The sequence below is a fragment of the Parus major genome, chromosome 15, assembly GCF_001522545.3.
Source record: "Parus major isolate Abel chromosome 15, Parus_major1.1, whole genome shotgun sequence".
NCBI classification, from domain to species: domain Eukaryota; kingdom Metazoa; phylum Chordata; class Aves; order Passeriformes; family Paridae; genus Parus; species Parus major.
This window is the reverse complement of record NC_031784.1, coordinates 10,319,692-10,337,903: the sequence shown is the minus strand read 5'-3', so window position 1 is coordinate 10,337,903 and position 18,212 is coordinate 10,319,692. Positions and strand designations below refer to the sequence as shown.

General features: G+C 49.5%; 2 protein-coding genes across 12 annotated transcripts in view; both read left to right on the top strand.

Moving 5' to 3' along the window:
* Nucleotides 1–11,839, top strand: part of MSI1 (musashi RNA binding protein 1) — a 74,547-nt gene extending 62,708 nt beyond the window's left edge. For 5 of the 11 annotated variants that reach the window (XM_015644089.3, XM_033518226.1, XM_033518225.1 and 2 more), the window contains 8 exons: nucleotides 1,101–1,183; nucleotides 1,836–1,953; nucleotides 3,563–3,643; nucleotides 4,896–4,952; nucleotides 7,760–7,828; nucleotides 7,936–8,108; nucleotides 8,579–8,644; nucleotides 9,567–11,839. In XM_015644089.3, the coding sequence (XP_015499575.1) occupies nucleotides 1,101–1,183; nucleotides 1,836–1,953; nucleotides 3,563–3,643; nucleotides 4,896–4,952; nucleotides 7,760–7,828; nucleotides 7,936–8,108; nucleotides 8,579–8,620 (623 nt within the window). In that variant the 3' untranslated portion in view covers nucleotides 8,621–8,644; nucleotides 9,567–11,839. The remainder of the gene's footprint in view (nucleotides 1–1,100; nucleotides 1,184–1,835; nucleotides 1,954–3,562; nucleotides 3,644–4,895; nucleotides 4,953–7,759; nucleotides 7,829–7,935; nucleotides 8,109–8,578; nucleotides 8,645–9,566) is intronic. The other 6 variants (XM_015644090.3, XM_015644097.3, XM_015644091.3 and 3 more) reach the window with 3 other exon arrangements.
* A 2,088-nt stretch (nucleotides 11,840–13,927) lies between these two features.
* PLA2G1B (phospholipase A2 group IB) lies at nucleotides 13,928–15,923 on the top strand. Its single transcript, XM_015644101.1, has 4 exons — nucleotides 13,928–14,039; nucleotides 14,113–14,272; nucleotides 14,998–15,125; nucleotides 15,744–15,923. Exons 1-4 carry the CDS (start codon nucleotides 14,006–14,008, stop codon nucleotides 15,863–15,865), a joined length of 444 nt encoding a protein of 147 aa, XP_015499587.1. The 5' UTR covers nucleotides 13,928–14,005; the 3' UTR covers nucleotides 15,866–15,923.
* The last annotated feature ends 2,289 nt before the right edge of the window (nucleotides 15,924–18,212 follow it).

The window sequence follows — 18,212 nt, the reverse complement described above, 5'->3', positions numbered from 1 at the left end:
GAGCTGTTGGGCATTTTGGGAGGCAGCAGGGAGAGCTGCCAGCCACTGTGTCAACAGCGAGTGGCTCAGCCCAGGGCATAGGAGGCCTTATGGGGTTTAGTGGGGCTCAAGATTGCTTTTGACATCAGGGTTTTTCTGCTGAATTCCTGAGCTCCTGTGCTTGAGAGTGTTGAGGTGAGTGATTTGAATCTACCTGGGCACAGACAGATGGAGGAGTTTATAGTGAGATGTTTCTGGCAGTGTGGAGAAGAGGTGGGGTTCTAGGCAGTGGGTTCCCATCTGCTTTTACATGTTATTTTACAGTGCCATGGAATTGGCCAGCTCTGGAAAGCGGAAAGTTCTGCTTAATCCCAGCTTGCTTGCACAGCAAGCTTTAAGACATCCTCCCACCTGCCTCAGTTCTCCGGAAACGGTTGCAGTCAGCTTAGAGGAGTTCAGTCTGCCCACCCGAGCTGGGCTTTGCCAAAACTGTCAGCAAAGGGGTTGGTGAGAGAAAGGAGGTGTGAGTGTGGGCCAGGGGCCAGGAACACGCTGTCCTGTCTTACCCCAGATACAAACCTTACTTTGGTGAAACTTTGCAAATGACTGTGCCTGTATCTGCCTCGCTGTGTGCAGCTGCACTGCTGATCTGTGCCTGCTCACACGAGGCTTTATAGCCAGTTCCTGCGAGGGAGGGAGCTGCAGGGTGTTCCTGCTGGTGGGATGCGTTTAGTGAGGGTGGTGATGTCCTGGCAAACAGCTGTTGGTTTCCCCACCAATTCTTTGTGTGAGCATCTGCCCAGATCCTCCCCAGTGTTACCAGCCATGTGGTTTGCCTTGCAAATAGCAAAGTTAAGAAAAAAAACAACAAACCTGGGTTTGAGACCAGTTGGGTTCAGAGTGGGTGGGAAGTACAGGATGAGTAGGAGAGGAGAATCTATAAGAGGACAGTCCTCTTCTTGTGCATAAAAGTAGAATTTGCTGGAGAGAGAAGATGAGTGACAGCTGTTTTCGAAAGGGTTGATTGTACTGTGCTTTTCTCCTGCCAATAAAAGGCTGTGAGCAGAGGGTTCAAACTGTGAGAGGTCTGACCTGATCAGGGAGTTTTGCTTTTTCTTCAGGATTTGGGTTTGTCACATTTGAAAGTGAAGACATTGTGGAAAAAGTGTGTGAAATCCACTTCCATGAGATCAACAACAAAATGGTAAGTGTCTGGGGCAGAACAAGGGGGAGCAGGGACTGAGTTGTGGGAGAGAGCAGGGCAGTGGCACAGGGGCAGGATGCAAGGCTCTTGGGTCCGTGCATCTTTGCAGTGGGGAATCAGATTCAGGTTTTTTTCCCAAAAATCACAGCAGTCAATCTGGGGAAGAAACTCACTGTATGGAGGTGAACAAGCATAATACTGAGTTCTGAAGGAGAGCTAACTAAGCAAGGCATTGTGCTGTGCTTGGAGGTTTTGAAGTTACACAAAACCTTGTAGTGGCCTGTGAGGGGGCAGGTTTTACCTTTGTTCAGAAATGAGGAAAATTAGGCTTTGGGGCTCTGGTGCAGGGTCAGGTAGAGCATCAAGGGCACCACCAGGAGGAGAAAAGCAATGTTTGAGCTCCCCGTTGCCTGTGGTGGCTGCAGAGCAAGAGGGAAGGCTGGCACCACGGGGGCTGGGGACAGCGGTGCCGGGGAAGGGCAGCAGAGCAGGCTGACGGAGGTGACTGGAGCTGGGAGCTGGAGCTGGGACGTGCTGTCACGCAGGCAGCCCTGCCTGGCCTGCCTGTGCTCTGTGGCCGTGTCCTGTGACGACAGCCTGTGTGTGATCCAGCCTGTGACAGGCGAGCCTGATCCTTACTTTCTTGTGGCAGGTGGAGTGTAAAAAAGCTCAGCCGAAGGAGGTGATGTCCCCAACGGGCTCTGCACGAGGGCGATCCCGAGTAATGCCTTACGGGATGGATGCCTTCATGCTGGGGATCGGCATGCTGGGTAAGCCCCCGGCAGCTCTGCCGCTCTCCCCCCGCTCCCGGCCGTGCCAGGCAGCAGCTTAGAGGTTTATTCCGGGAGCGGCGAGGCGGCCAAGGGCAGCGCTCCCCGTGCGGGGCCGCCAAGGGCAGCGCTCCCTGTGCGGGGCCGCCGGGACCTGTTCGCGATCCCAACTTGCCCTCTGGTGGCACCTGGAAAAACTGCAAATGTGCCACCGCTGCCCTGCGACAGCCGGGCCGGCTGGGCACAGCCCCTGCGGGGCGGTTCTGCCCCTCGGCAGCTCCTCCACGGTCCCGCAGTGCCGTGGCACATGCACAGCAATTCCTTCATGTGGAATAGGATAACTGCAGAGCTGAGTGTGGAGTAATCTGTACCCAGGCATCTTCTCCCCTCCACTTCTACAGGCTTTCTGATGAATTAGTTCATTAAAGAGCCCCTAAGCTTCCACTTGAAACAGTGGTTTGTGTAAATGTCCCCACTGCCACTTAAAGACTGTTAAAATGCCCTTGAAGTTCTAGTTGAGTATTATCTCACTCTGTTCCCTCCCTCTCAGGTACAGCAAATATCTGGTATTGCAGGGAAAGCTATACATTTATCATGGGACTGTCTTGTAAGGAAAAGTTGGTGACAAGCAGGCTGGGTTTCACGTCTACCAATGCTCCCAAGGCAAAAGCATTCAGATAAAAATTGAAACAACAACCAAAAAAAAGTCATTTGTAGCCCTATCTTCCAAGTCCACAAAACCTCATGCCTAGATCTGAGAAGTCAGCATGATCATTCCATTGTGGGTGCTGGTCCTGGCTTGTCTCTCTTCTCACTTTCATTGGAGCCAGGACTGAGCTGACCCAAGAGCACTGTTTGCTCAGGATCATTGCTGGTGTTGCTGGGCAAGGTGTACTCAGCCTGGCTCTCAGTGCTAAGCCTGCTGAGTAGCAGTTAGTCACTGAACAAAACCCCCAAAAGGGCATTTTTCCACCAATGTTTTCACTTGACTTATTGAAGGAAAATAAATCTCCAGCCTGTGGTTTTGGGTTTTGCCTTTTCTAAGCCATCTGAATTTTAAAGCAGCAAGACTCAAACTGAGTCACTGGGAAATCCACAGACTCTTGTCTTAGGAGATCTCAAATCAAATATTCATCTGTGAGTCAATGCCCTGCATTCTCACTGGCTTGTTTCTATAGGTGGTCAGCTTCCTGGGGAACAGCAGGAATTGTGCTCCTACCTGTGCCAGGAAGAAATGTTCTTTGTACCTGCGTTCACCAGCTCTTCTAGTGCAAAAGTGACTCAGAGCTATTCAGCCTTTCAAATTCCCCTTCCTCCCTGATCTCCTGTTTGTAAATCCAGCTGATGCATCAGAAAGCCTTAGCCTGCAGAGCTGTGAGTCTGAGAAGGAAATCTCCATGTCTTTACGTGTTTGGAGCAAGGAAAAATTAAATGGGCTTGCTAAAACTCCTCTGCAGGCTCACACATGTAGTGCACTCTGCCCGGCGCTGTCCTGGGGCTTCTGCTGCTACCCCTCTTTCTGCTGTCTAATGCCAAAGGGTGCTCATGCTGCTCAGGAGCAGACAGACCTTGCCAGCTCACAGTAATGGCATCCTTTTCTCTTCCCCAGGTTATCCAGGCTTCCAAGCTGCTACCTACGCGAGTCGAAGTTACACTGGTATTGCACCTGGTTACACTTACCAGTTCCCTGGTGAGTGGAGCTCTCCCTGCTCTGTTTTTTCATCTGCCTTCAGGTGATGGGAGCCCCTGGCATGATTTGTAACCCAGGCTCTGCCCCTTTTACCCTTTCCCCTGTTTGGTCTTTCTTTAAATTTGAGATGGATGTGGAAGGGGGATTGGAGAAGCCCTGGAATAGGTGGGAACAGCTTGTCCTTCATTAGGATTATCCTCACACTGCAGTGGCAGGAAAAGCCCAAGGCTACTCCGACATCCTTTCTGCTGGCCTCCTCCGCAGGGCTGCTGCTGTGACACAGAAGGGCCCCACAGCTCTGCCTGTCTCACTGCCTTTGTGTGTGTCTGTCTCTCTTTACCAGAGTTGCCACCACTCTGAAAGTAGCACAGAATGTTAAATCCCCTGTGCCAGGGAACTCCTGGGCATGCAAAAGGCAGGTGCCTGCAGCACTGCAGTTGTGTTCTGAACAGTGCCTGGACCACTCACAGCCTTCACAAAGCATCTGCTGGGCCAGGGGGCTGCAGATCTCCTGAAAACTGGGTAGTTTCAAGCTTCCAACACTGCCATGTGCTCAGAGCATGGATTCAGCAATCAATGGCTGCAACCTGCTGTGCCGCAGCTGCTCAGAGCTGTGGGGCCTCCCCTCCTGCTCTCTGCCAGGCCAGGGACTCTTAAGGGACGCACTGTGCTATTGCTATTTTCTAGAGTTGTGGCAACTCTGAGCATCCCTTCCTTACTCCATCCCTCAGTGTGATGATTGATATATGAAGTTTTTGGTATTAAGAGCTGGGAATGGGAAGTTTCCTCTTTGTCTGAGGTGAGCCCAGGCTGACTGGCTGAAAGTTGCTGTTGCCTCCTGGCTGCCTGGAAGCTCTCCATGAATCTAGCTGTAGTGGCTTCAAGTCCCTCATTGTAAACCTGTGCCAGGCAGAGTGTGGCACTTACTGAGCACCCACTGGCCTTGCTGCTGAGAGGTCAGATTGGCCGGGTCGCAGAGTGGTGCTCCAGGGCAGACCTGAGGCTACTCAGTGACGCTTGAACTCGTCCTGCCCTGGCCACATTTATTCCAAGGATAAATGGATCCTTTCAGCCTTCAGGGCAGGAGTCCAGCACCTTTCAGCACCAGTTATAAATCAGTTTACAGAAGACACTGGCCTGGTTGCAGTTTGGTTGCAGACTGCTCCCCCAGCAGACCCCGGCTGCTGTATCTCTGGGGGTCTCCCTCGGGGCGTTTGATGAGTTCCTAAGCTGTCTTGCATTTCATTTTTAGAGTTCCGTGTAGAGCGGACCCCTCTCCCGAGTGCCCCCGTCCTCCCTGAGCTCACAGGTCAGTCCCACTCATTTCCTAAACTCACAAGCTGGAAGGGGAGAAGGGGGCTTTGGGCTGTTTCAGTGGTGTTGCTGCTCCACAGCCTGGTGAAGTTAGACTGGGAATGTGCCTTATTTCCTCTTTCATCTGAATAAGCTCCATCCAAAGCTGGGGATGGAAAGATGGAGAGGCAATCAGAGCCATCATTGCCTCTGAAGAGGGCCATGCAGGTCCTTTATTGTTGCTTGCCTCATTTTTTAGCTCCTTGCCCCAGGCAGTATATAAACCACATATGGAAACTGCAGAGATCAGGGTGACTTCCACAGGTGAACAAATGGCTTTAACCTGAGATGTTGCAAAGATGAAATTTGGAGTGCTGGGAGGAGGGAGAGGGTGTGAATGCACTCCTGGTTATTCTAATCCCATTTTCCTGGGTAGGAGGGGCTGCAGGGAATGCTTTCCCCACTCTGGGTGGTACAGCTCCCCAGCTACTCCCACACAGGCTTCCCAGGTACTAGTGAGTGTGGGGGGACCTTGCAGGACTTTGGTCCTGCAGTGCTTGTAGGGAGCTGTGGAACAAAATGGGAGCAGAGGAACGTTCTATGTCCTCAAAGTGCAAATGCCCTCTGCATCCTCAGCCCCTGGGATGTGTGCAGTGTGTTCTCCCTACATGATATTCCTTCTGTCTGCTCTCCCTTCCATGGCCATGTTTTCCCCAGCTCTGTCCTGTCCATGGTTTTTGTCATAGAAAAGCAGCTTTGTGTAGCACCCTGCTCCCCATGTGCCATTTCATTTCCATAATGTTCCTCCTTCCCAGTGCTTCCTTACCCCCACCTGTTTCAGGGTTTGAATCTCTCTGTAAAGGGGTATGGAAAACCTTCCTGAGAAGCCCTTCTGGAATTAGCAGTACAAACAGGCTTGAAAGGGAGTTTCTGTGGCACAAAACTATGTTAATCCTCAGGGACTCCGTGAGGATGCTGAGGATGGCAGCCACCAACAAACAAATTTCCCTGAGGGAGGTAGGGGAAAACTAAATCCTGTTTCCCTCATAACAAAACCCTTTCCTGACACCATGTATGCAGCTGCATAAGCACCTTTGAGCCTTCTTGTTGGCAAGCAAAGCAGATGTGGGTCCAGTTGTTTATTTACATGTGTGTTTTTCTGCAAAACCCATCACATTTGTAGAGGAATGTTGGTGACTTGGCAGAAGTGTTTTTCCCTTCACATCCACCCCCAGCTGTCTTGTACCTTTTCCTAGCAGAGGTGACTCGCCCAGGGCCTGGCTGTCACTGGTGGCCAGGGTACACCAGGGCTCTGCACAGCAAGAAGTTATTAATGCTGCTGTCCTGGCTGGGTGCCACGTTAGCTTACAGTCCTGAGTGTCTCACTGAAGTACCAGCTGGGGATCGTGGCATTCTTCCCTCCCCGATACGCTTACCTCCTGTTAAGCAGGCCCTGCGCAGCCGCTTGGCTGGGCCATGGTTCCCATGGATAGGCTGGAACTGGCCCTGCGGAGGGCAGGGCCCAGCGAGCTCGAGGGCCCTTGTGCCTTGGAGTGGCTGCAGCACTCACGGGCTGCGCTTCACGGCTTGGTGAGGGGAACCAAGAGGAGGGGATGGCACAGGCAGGGATGCACGCATGGGTGCTTTGTCACCACAACACAAACCTGGTGTCTCAGCAGATAGGACTGCAAAGGCAAGAAGGATTTTTCTTGGAAAAAGAACTGGAGCTTTTGAGATTACCTCGCCTCCTTTTCCAGTAAAACCACATTCACTCGTGTTTGGGACTTGCAGCAGGGATGGGGGGCAGGAGAGTGGCTGCCAGCAGCCTTTCTTTCCCAGAACAGCATCTTTGGGGGTGATGTGAAGCAGGAACATGCCTGCATTGGCCCAGGGCCTGTAATGAGCAGCTAACCTAGATAGAAGCCTCGTATGACGTTTGCTTGAAACAGGCTGGTGCCTGCTACTAAATATTCCCTCCTAAGCTAGTCTGGGTTTCAGCCTTAACGCGATTGATTTGTTCTGACCTCTTTTTATGGTGCTCTAAACAGAATCACAGTGAATTTCACATTCAAGCATGAAATGCTGACCCAGTCATTTTAAGGGCAGAGAGAAACATACTGGCTAGATGCCTCCTGCCCCGAGGGCTGAATGCCTGTGGCAGTAGAGTTGGGAATAGAACTGCTACATATAAATTAAAACTTACTGCTTTAATTAAGCCATTTTTAGTTCCTGCTCCCTAGGTATATGTTTCCTGCTTGTCTACAATAAACAATGAGGTTTTTAGCAATTCAGGACCAAAACTCAGTGTGGGGAGAATGGTATGTCTTGAGCAAAGAAATAGGGAGAAAGAGGCTATTAAACTGTTATTCAAGAATATTACCAAGAGACAGAGGAGGGGCTAAGCCTCAGGATGTTAAGCTTCAGCTGCTGTCCCTGAGCTGTTGCGATTCTCCACATTTACTGCCAAAATCTGGATCTGTTGCTTCAGATTAACTGCGTCTTGCAAGCTTAGTAGTGACAGGATACATCTGAAATTGCCCACTTCTCGTTCAGCTCTTCTACACCATGTCTTTGGCTGCTCTGGGGTGTGGGCTTGACAGAGCATGGCTCATGCATTCCCTTGGGCATTGGCTGTGCAAAAGAACACTGATAAATTCAGGGCTATGCACTTCTCTGTTGTCATCCTTTAATGTCCTCTGTGATGCACTATAAGCCAATATGTATGTATGAGCCTAGTACTTTGCAGTAGGGAATGAAGGCCCTCTTTGAGGAGCTTCCCATGTAGCCACAGTGCTCCTGAGATACCTGTTCCTTCTTTTCCAGCAATCCCCCTCACTGCGTATGGACCGATGGCGGCAGCAGCGGCTGCAGCGGCCGTGGTGCGAGGGACAGGTAACTCCCCTTTCCTCCCCAGCGCAGGCTCCTGTCACGGAGGTTTGACAAGGGGCTGCGGGAGGGGGGTGGGACGGGGTTGCATTTTTGGGATCTTGACTACGTAGTTCTGCTGCCTGCTGTAGGTTCCACCCCCAGTCGCACCGGTGGGTTTCTGGGCACCACCAGTCCCGGGCCAATGGCAGAGCTTTATGGAGCCGCCAACCAGGACTCAGGGGTCAGCAGTTACATCAGCGCTGCCAGTCCAGCCCCGAGCACTGGCTTTGGACACAGCCTAGGGGTGAGTGCTCCCCGTGCCCTCTGTGGAGGGAGGGAGATGGGGAGTGGGCTGTTCTCCACGTGGTGAGGGAGGTGAGCAGCAGTGGGCAGGTCCCTCAGCCCACAGTCTGTTCTCTGGTTATGAAATGCCACCCACTGCAGCATTGGCTGTGCCACTGCTGAGCCCCAGACCAAGATGGACGGTGGAGAGTACAGCAGCTGACTTGGAGCCCACACCCTTGGTTTCTGCTGGCTCTCCCTAATCACTCAAGGTCCTGATCTCAGTCCTTTCCCTGATCCTAGCTCAGGCTTTCCAAGAGCCTGTCTTGGCCCTGACACAGCATCCTGTAATGAGATGTGCTCTTTAGAGCTGGCACCTCCAACTGAGATCAGTTACTCTGTCATCTGTGCCATGACTGAATTTGTTTTGTTAGTAATTCTTCTTCACTGTTCTTTTGTTTGAAGAGTGAGGTTTTAACTCTTTCTTCACAGGGTCCCTTGATTGCAACAGCTTTTACCAATGGGTATCACTGAAGCTGGGGACCAAGAAGGCAGGAGGTAAGAGAGCTTTGAACAGGAAAAGGTAATGGGAGAGATGAGTGAGGTTCTGAGCTGGTCCCTGTGCTCAGACTCTCAGCTGAAGCTGTGGATGTTGCTGTGAGGCCCCATGGCCTGGCCCAGTCTCTGGGAGGAGTCCTGTGGCCAGCCTGGGGCTCTCTCCTGCACCAGAGGCTTGGCAGGTTGGGTTCCTACTGAACATTCCCCAGGCTGGGAACAGAGAGTGTCTTAGTGTCTGGCACAAAGAGGAAGAAAACGAAGCACTCACAAAAAGAGAAAACATCTGTGGGGTTGGCCAGAGTCACAACCCAGTGGTGATCTGGACAGACAAGCTTGGCTCTTCTGTGTAACTGGTGAAGCCTCCACCATGCAGCTGGTTGTTCTCACTGCTACTGAGACCAGTCCTAGGAAGTGAGGTTTTTCATCTCCTTCCTGGGAGAAGGGCAGAAGGAAAATATTATCACTTCTGGTTTTGGTCCTTGGATGGGCTGAGAGGGAACTGGTGGGTAGTCTTTGTTTGCTTTGCAAATGTGATTGAAGTTAGCTGGCTTAAATTTAAAATAAAAAAAGTCAATAACCAGCTTTTCAAAAAGGAGAGAAAAAACTAGAGGGATCAGAGTCCAGAGACAGGAGCCCACAGCAGCCTGGCAGGGCTGGACTGATGTGAGTGCTGGGGAAATGGCTGGACTCCAGGCCACGTGGTGTGTGGGACCTTGTTTCCCAGGCCTGCATGTTGCCATTGAAGATGGAAACATCTCTGCTGTGGCCTGTCCCTGTGCCAGCAGTGTGCAGAGCAAGACTGTGTTGGGGCAAAGTTTGAGTACTGAATGTTTCTGTCAGATCACACTGGAAGAAAACCCCAGGAGGAAAAGCTCTGGTTGTTCTAGATCCTGTCCCTTCCCTCCCCTGCTGTGTCCCACAGATTCCCCAGTGACCTAACCGAGGACAGCGAGTGGCTGGAGGATCTGGTGAGCCTCGGGGGATGAGCCAAGGTTACCTTTCTCTTGAATCAAACTGCACACTGCCGGCTGGCTGCCAGGCTCCTGCCGCCCTGCCCGATCTCTCCCTTTGACCAGACCACACTGGACTGAACCCGAGGAGATCATCTCGCTTTCCTACTAACCACCGACGGTTTACGCTTCCCCCTCCCTGCCCCCAGCCCACTGATTCTTCTTTTATTTATTTTATTAGCTGTTAGTTTTATTTTTTTATTTTATTTTTTTATCTTTTTTGGGGGCTGCCCCTTCTTTTTGTTGTTTGCTCTTTCCCGAGCTAGTAGACATATTTTATGAATTGGCTTTGTGATTGTGTTAGGTAGTTTTCATTGAGGAGTATTTTTATTTGGCTTTGAAACTGTTTTGAATATTTTCAACTCTGTTGTTGTCGTCAGTGTTTTTAAAGCACGGTATGTAACAAGAATGCAGTTCTGAAGGGAAGAAAGAGACAGAGAGAGAGCAAAGGCTGAGAGGAACTGCTGTATTTCTATTTTTTTTAAAGAAACTGTTTTTAATTGTTTCTGTTTTGTAAATGTGAGGCTTTGAAAAGTGTGAAACTCCAAGGATCCGAAAACGTTGGACATCGCTATGGAACAAAACAAATGTATATTTTGCTAAGTGAAAAACACTATCCTTACAGCTGAAAGATTTTTTTTTTCCTAGGTTTAGTTTTATGTGGGGTTTTCTTTTTCCTCCTGTATAATATGTAAATATCGTGAGCTGAACCTGGCTGCTGCCTGCAGCCTGGCTTCAAGGAGCAGCTCCAGGTCCTGGACTTGGTGCCGCAGCGTGAGCAATACTCTCCAGCAGAATCCTGACAGGACTTCGTTCTTTTTTTGTACACCTTTTACTGTAAGATTTTAAGACCTCTGATGAGATGAGATGAAAGGGGGGCGGGGGGGTGGGTGGGGTGAAATGTACCAGCCATCGGCTGTTTTGCTGAGCGGGTTAAAGCTGCTTCCAATTGCTTGATGTACAGACTCCATCCCTGGGCTCCGTAGCGCCGGCTCTGGGCTGGCTTAGGGAAAGGGCTTTGCTGCCGTTGCTTGTCTTGGTTACTTTGAAAGGAATTCACTCTCCAAACTTTATCGCTTGCGTCAAGATTTCTTGGGAAAGGGGATCCTCCTCCGGAGGTGAGGGTATCAGAAGGGGTGTCAGCCAGGGGGAGATTTGGGTAGTCATTCTCTGAAGGGCAGGGCTCTGGGATGGGGATTCATTAACAGGGGAGAAAAGCATTAGGGTGGTGATTTGGGGGCGGGTTAAGGGCTTCTCAGGGATTATATGAATTATAGAATTGCAGCTTCCCATTTGCTTTACTCTGTGTTCTGAAGACTGTGGGAATTTGTCCGTTGTCCTGTGCGGGGTGATCTGGTCCCTTCTCCAGAACCTGCTGGGGCTCCCCCTGGTTTGGTCCAAGCCCCTGCTAACCAGCACTCTGCCAGGGGAGGCCTCCAGCAGGAGTACACGGGGCAGGTTTGGGTCTGGATTTCAGTGAACCAAAGACCTTGTTAAGGGGGGTGATTAAGCCTTTTATTAAGATGCAGCCAAACTCTTTTCCCAGGGAAATAACAGCTTCATCTTAAGTTTTAAAAATCATTCCCTCTCTTCCCCCAAACTGAGCCCCCTGTAAAGGAGATGGGCATTTAGAAAAGGACTGGGAGGGCCACAGTGCCCACAGGGCCCTTTTTCTCTTCTATTTCTCCCCCATCTGCTGGAACTTGTCCTGACCTGGGCGATGCGTTTGGAGAGTTCTGTTTAGGTAAGAAGGTACTTAACAGATCAGTACTGAAAACACAAAGCAATAATTTTTGTTACTGAGACAAGAGTCTGTATGTCTGTTTTTTTAAATATTTCCTAATTAAAGAAGAGCTGCATTTTATTGGGTTTATTTTTATTCTATATACTTCAAATTTGGGTCTGCAGACAGCGCTTTCCTCCCTCTTGGTGTATGCGCTGAGCTGCTTCCGTGCCCCCTCCAGACATCCCGGGCCAGCTGTGCTGCTGCTGGGCTGTGAGTCACTCTCTGGCCACTGCCTGGAGGCTGGGGCTCTGGTTTCAGGGTGGGCATTTTTTTAAAAAGAAATAAAGCTGTGTTTTTAAGCCAGTAAGTTATTACACTCCAGTGTTTGTTCTCTCCACACCTGTAACCCTTTTTCCAGATTTCAGTTTTAAATTCCTAATAAATTATTTGAAAACTGTCCTTCTCTGTCTTTATTTTGGGGGTGCAAGGTTTTCCAGTGGGGGAGATTTCAGGACCTGGCAGGAGCTGCATCCTGCCTTAAGGATAAAAGCCCCAGACAGGTCTCTGACTCGCTCGCTGTTCTTCTCCCACACTTTGGCAGTGGCCCAGTTTATAATGTGAGGCAGATCTGGTTTTAGTAGAGATTGTGTCACTTCTCTACATTACAGAGGTTTTGTGTAAGTATTTGTAGGTTCAGAAAAGGAGATAATGTGGTGCTTACAGGTTTGGCTCATACTCTGAACTCAATTGACTGTGGTGAACCAAGGAAGCTAGATGTAAGGAAGTAAACTGTGGAGAAGGAAATGAAGTCCTTAACAGACAAAAGAGAGAAAGGAGAATTTTAACAGTGTGGAATAGTAGGAAACTCTGCAATGGGGCTTATAAAAAAGTCTTAAAAATAATTTAAGGCTTAAACATTGGTGGAAAAATCTTTACCCTGCTGGGATTTTTCTCATGAGGCACCCTTGTAATACTCATGTGCTTGCTTTCCCATACTTGGTGATCCTTTTGTTGAAGTAAAAATGTAGGAAATTGTTGATTTATGATTTTTAAATGGGCAGGTGACTGGAAATTTTCTAGGAAACATCAATAATACATCAAGTACTGAGAAAAGAGGGAAAAGGACTCAGAATCCTAAGTTTCATAGATAAGAATTTTTTTTTTTTTTTAATGGTAAAAGCAGAGAGGACAGAAAACTTAAGTGGATATTGGAGGGAAAGTCAGCAGATTGATCTGTGGGCAAAGGACAAAGTATTTTTTTCTGAACTAGCTGTGGTACAGACTGTTCTTTACATCAGCCTTTAATGTTTGTTCAATACTCAGAACACAGAGAATCTTAAATCTGCTACTCAGCATCTGCTTGGCTGTAGGTTACCTGTGAGTGGGCAGCCCCAGAATGGGAGTGCTAGAAGAGATCAGAAAAGTCAGAATGGATCTGGTTGTTCAGCACCATGTCTAGCTTTACCTAGATGTCCTCTATGGATATGCCAACATCCAGTGGGTACCCTGGTATAGTTTGAGACCCTGTGAGGAGGAAAGTGTCCTCATCACCCCTTTTGGAACTTTCTGGTGGGTGGTGAGACCAAAGGTTCCTGTGAGAGCACTCTGCTATTGCAGAAAGGTGGCCTTTGCATCCTTCTCTGCTCTTAAAAGCTGAGGGTTTGTTTGGTGATTTGGAAATCAATGAAGACTTGACAACCATGTCTAGGGAACCCTATCTTGAATGTGTAAAAATACCAAATCTGTAGCCCTGAAAATGTCAGAGCTTCAGGGATCTGAGTGCAGTGTTTTTACTTACCCCTGACTAATTCCAGGAAGATTTTTCTTACCTATTTTTTCAACTTCTTTCAAGGTTCCCAACTCTCCTCTAAGAACCAAAGGTTCTTATCTGGGTTCTGCATTGGTGTTGGAGGTGTTATTGTCTCGAAGTTACTGAGGTCTGCTGTGTATGTTGAAACTTCTAAGCCCAGTTCATTTCCAGTGTAGATTGCTTAAAGGCACATAAAACCAGACACAACTCCTTGTTTAAGACACATTCAAAGGTTTTCCAAGTCACTTGGCTCCTGTTTCTTGCCTAGTAGTACCTCCTTCTCCTCTGTGGTTTTAAAGTAAAGAATGGCTTGATTTTTTTTCAGTTGAGCTCATGCCAAATAGTCATTTGATGTGAGTGGACAACCTGTACCTTATTCTCTGAATTATTCCAGGAGAGCCCATGGAGAGATACAGGATTAATGATAAGTGGGATGCCATAAAAAGAGGATGCAAGTATTAGTGGCAGATGGTTATTAGTGTGCCAGAAACTTCCAATTTAACCACCACACTGCTATTATGTTTTAGTAGAGAGCCCTATCCATATCTTCCAGGCTGACTTCTAATAGTAGCACTACAAGAATTTAATAGCAAAAATCTAGAGAGCAAATATTTGCCTTTCTGGCTTTTATGGATTTAACTCAATTGGCCTTCAACTGGTCACACCACGACCTGCCGCCCACGGCCCCCAGTGGAAGAAGTCTGCATTTAGTAACGTAAATACTGGCTGTTTTATCTCATACCCATGTCAAGGTGAGCCTATTATATAAAGACTCATTTCCCTTAGCACCGGTCTCTTTGTGAGGAGCTGCAAGAATGAAGTTCCTGGCCCTGCTTTTCCTGCTGTTGGGTGTGTAGGTATCCTCATCCTTGCATTGGTAACCCTGAACCTGACTCTGACCACCCTGTGTGTCTCTCCCCAGTGGGCGCAGCCAGCGCCGAGGTCTCTCCCAGGGCCATGTGGCTGTTCCGCAGAATGATCAAGTGCACCCTGCCCAAGAGCCACCCACTGCTGGACTTCGCTGACTACGGCTGCTACTGTGGCTTGGGGGGCAGCGGCACTCCAGTGGATGAGCTCGACAGGTTTGTAAGACTCTGCTTTCACAAACCTCTTTCCTTGCTTGTGCTTTCCTGCTTCAGCTTCATCTCAGCTGGCCCTGCCTATGAATGTTTACAAAACTCTCTGGCTGCTATGAATGAAGCTTTCTTTCACAGATGGATTCAGGGGAAAAAGGATGTGTGCTATCATACCTTGATGCCTTATTACTAAGATAAAATATAATTACAGCAGATCTTCTATGGCAGCACAGTGTGCTCATTCCAGCATTTCTTTTGCAGCAGCAGCGCTGTGCCGGCAGCCTGGATGCAGCTCTGCACACTCTGCCAGGTGCTTGACCATCAACATGTACAGGGCTGGGCTGCAAAATGCTAGGAAATGGCATGGGCAATTTAGAGACACACAAATCTGGCAGCCAAGCCTTGGATTGTGTTGGCTGAGAGCTTGTCAGCTACCAGGCACTGAGGGGGAGTGTAGGGTAAACACTGGCTTTTGCTTTCCCTGTGCCCAATAGGCAACTGTGAAGATGCTCCCATAAGTACATATGTACCCAGATACCTCTTGGACCATGAGCTGGCACAACTATATCCCTTTGAGGTCCTTTGTGTCTGCCCTCTTATTACTGGGTATCTTTTTTTTTTATTATTGTCAAGAGCCTTGTCAAAGCAAGCAAATCTAGTGTAATTGTGTCTTACACGTCACTTGAGCCTGTGATTCTGCTATTTTCTAACCATTTTCTCCTTGTTTCCAGGTGCTGCCAAGTACATGATAAATGCTACTCACAGGCAATGGAAATGGAATCCTGCAAATTCCTCCTGGACAACCCCTACACTAAGCTGTACCGCTTTAGCTGCTCTGATGGGGAGATCACATGCAGCAGTACGTCCTTTTCCACTTCACTCCAGATGTTCTCCAGCCTCTTTTAGGAAGGGGCAGGGCTGTGTTACAGGCACACCTCTGCAACAGGGGGGCACAGTCCAAGTTCTTGCCAGGGGGCCTGGTTGGTAGAAAGAGGGCACCTCACACAGGCACTGGAATGAGTATTCACAATATATTCTTTATATAGCCCATAATTTAAAGTTTATGAAGATGTATGGTATGGCAGGATATAGAGAAGCCTGTCTAACCTTCAGGGGATTGAGCACTTTTCTGGGAGGCCTTCTAACGGCAGTATCAATTAAATTAAGCAGGTTAACTTGGCATTGTTACACAGTTTCTGCTGAATAGTGAAGCCTTTACAGGGCTCTGGAACTGAGGTAGAGAGCAGAGAGGCTGGCAAATAGGGCTGCAGGGATGGGACGAAGAATCAAGGAGAGAGATGGCTTGGCAGGAGCACACAGCTTTGGGGGCAGTGGGCTAGTGGGCAGAAGTCTGTGCACTGCCAGAACGATGGCAACAGTAAAATGGGTACACTGTGACAGCAGAAATGCCAGCCGGAGACACTGCAGCGCCTGGCGAAGAAGCTGCGGGCTCTGACCGCTCCTCTCTCTCCTCCAGGCAAGAACAAGGAGTGCGCCATGTTCATCTGCAACTGCGACCGCACCGCTGCCAAGTGCTTCGCTAAGGCGCCCTACAACCCCGAGCACAAGAAGCTGGACACGGACAAATACTGCAAATAACTGATTTCATGTGCCTCAGGGCCGCCACAGGACCAAATAAACAAATAATCTAAATCTACTCCTGGCCGTTGTCAGCGTCGCGCTGAGGGGAAGGGGAGGAGGGTGGGGCGTGAGGGAGGCCCCGCCCCCTCCGCGCACGGCCCCTGTGAGGCGCGTGCGGCGCCCCCGCGTTCGTTGATTGGCCCTTGGAGGCGGCGGGGGTGGGGCGCACCTGCTCGCGGCCTCGCGTGTCCCGCCCCGCCCCTCAGGTAACCCGCGGGCTGAGGCTCCTGAGGGCGGGGTTGCGGCTTCTCGCCCTCACCCTGCCAAGGCTCCTCAGGCCGACCGTGCCTGCCCGACCTCAGCCAACCGAGGTTCCTCAGCTCTCCTCAGGGCGCTATTCCCGCCCGCCTTCATCCTCCCGAGACGCCTCAGGGCATCGCTTTCGCCCACCCTCACGGCTGCCCCCACTCTCCTCGGACTCCTGAGGGAGCCCTTCACGCCTTCCCTCAGCCGCCCTCGCCGCGGGCTGCCCACGCCTTAGCTACTGCACATCTGTCCCTCTTCCCCGGGGCATCGCTGCGTGAGGGTCTTGACCTGTTTGGTGCTCCTTTCTCCTGAGGGTCTCCTGTGTGCTTACCCTGGGGAGCCCTTCCCCTGCCCGGTGCTGTTCCCAGTCAGGAGCTGCAGGGAAGGAGACACTTTCCAGGCAGGACGTGCAGGGAAGGAGGTAATGTTGGCCTGGAAGGCAGGGAGCTCCTCTGAGGGACAATATCTGCCCCACTTTCCCAGCCGTGCCAAAGTCCTGTGCCAAAGCTGTCCCCCACCCTTGGGACCGTTTTGGCTTGCAGAGGTTTTTGGAGGTGTGGGTATACTCACACCACCCCCTACTTGCTGGCAGGGCATGTGAAGGGCCCGGGTTCATCATCAGAATGAACTGTACTCAAACATGGAGCAGACCCCAAGGATCTGAGAGTGCTCTGGGAAACAAGAAACAAATGCAGAAGGAAGAAGCTGGCTTGGTATGTTATTGGAAGGTACTTGCAATGCCTTCCTACTGGAAGTAAATGTATCTTTGAGGGCATTAGAATGATAATGAGAAAGGATAGTGAATTGTATTTAGTTCTTTTTGTTTTTTTCCTTGAAAAGTGGGATTGTGTCACAGCCAGACTTTCCATTTTATGGCAGATTGAGTCCTAGTTTTGTACAAGTATTCAGTGCTAATTTTTCCTCAGTGTTTGTGTACGTGAATTTTAGGGAAACATTCCTTGGAGTTCTCCATAGAAATCTTGAGGATCCTGGATGTGACGGTGTCATATGACCAAAATGAATCATTCTTAGGGCTGGAAGAGCAAGATGAGGTGTCTTGTACTCACTAGCTTAGATTCTCTGAAATTACTGTTTGTAGAACAGTAAAGCTCCTAAGTAAATGTTACTAAAATCCCCTTGTGTTAAATCTCATTGTAGAGAAAAAAAAGTAAAATATCATCACTATCTGGAAGGAACACTGCACTTTCAAGCTGTATTATCACAAGTAGGGAAGATTGCTGGGGTGCATTGGAAACATTTCAGAAATTGTTAGCGTGAAATTTACCTGTAACAGGAACTCTAAATTTGAGATGAGCAGTATATCTACTCCTGGCATCCAGCATTTGGAGCTAGCATTCCATAGGTAAACTCCATATCAAATTGATTCCATATCTTACTCTGTACAGATTTTATAAGCCTGCACTTATGTTTGGTCCCTTGATCACACTTCTCATTTCCATGCCACTTTGATGGTGTGAAAGACCTACCATTAAATCCAAACATCCCCCATCCACAGGAAGCCTTCCCACATAATGCAGAGTGTCAGGCTCTAATGAAGGCACAGATGGGGAGGCTGAAGGGGTTGTGCAAAGCTGCTCATTAGGGCTTTGAGAAACGTTGTGGGAAGAGTAAGAGCAGGGCTACTGACTGCTTGAACTGCCAGCATAGGGGAGTACAAGGAGTGTGTGAAGATCTTCTGCCATGCTGGCCTGTACTTCTGTTCCAAACCAGAAAGGGATTGCCTGGAATGCAAGGTATCCCTGTGCTCAGCAAGGGGGAGCTCTGAGACCCTACACAGCACAACAGCTGGTGCATAGGATGCTGGAGGGAGAGCAGCTCCTCGGGCTCACTGCAGAAGTGAAGTCTCAGTCTCTTATCTTTTCTCTATTGTTGTTTTCTGTGCCAAGATTTTTCATTCTCTGCAGGGAGAGCTGAATTACTCTTAACTACATGGGCATTGCATAGATGAAAAAGAGTGCTCCAGCTGAGGTGAGACATGCAGAGAGCAAACAATTCTGCTGATGGTAATGATCCTGTGTCAGTTTCTCTTAGGGCCTGG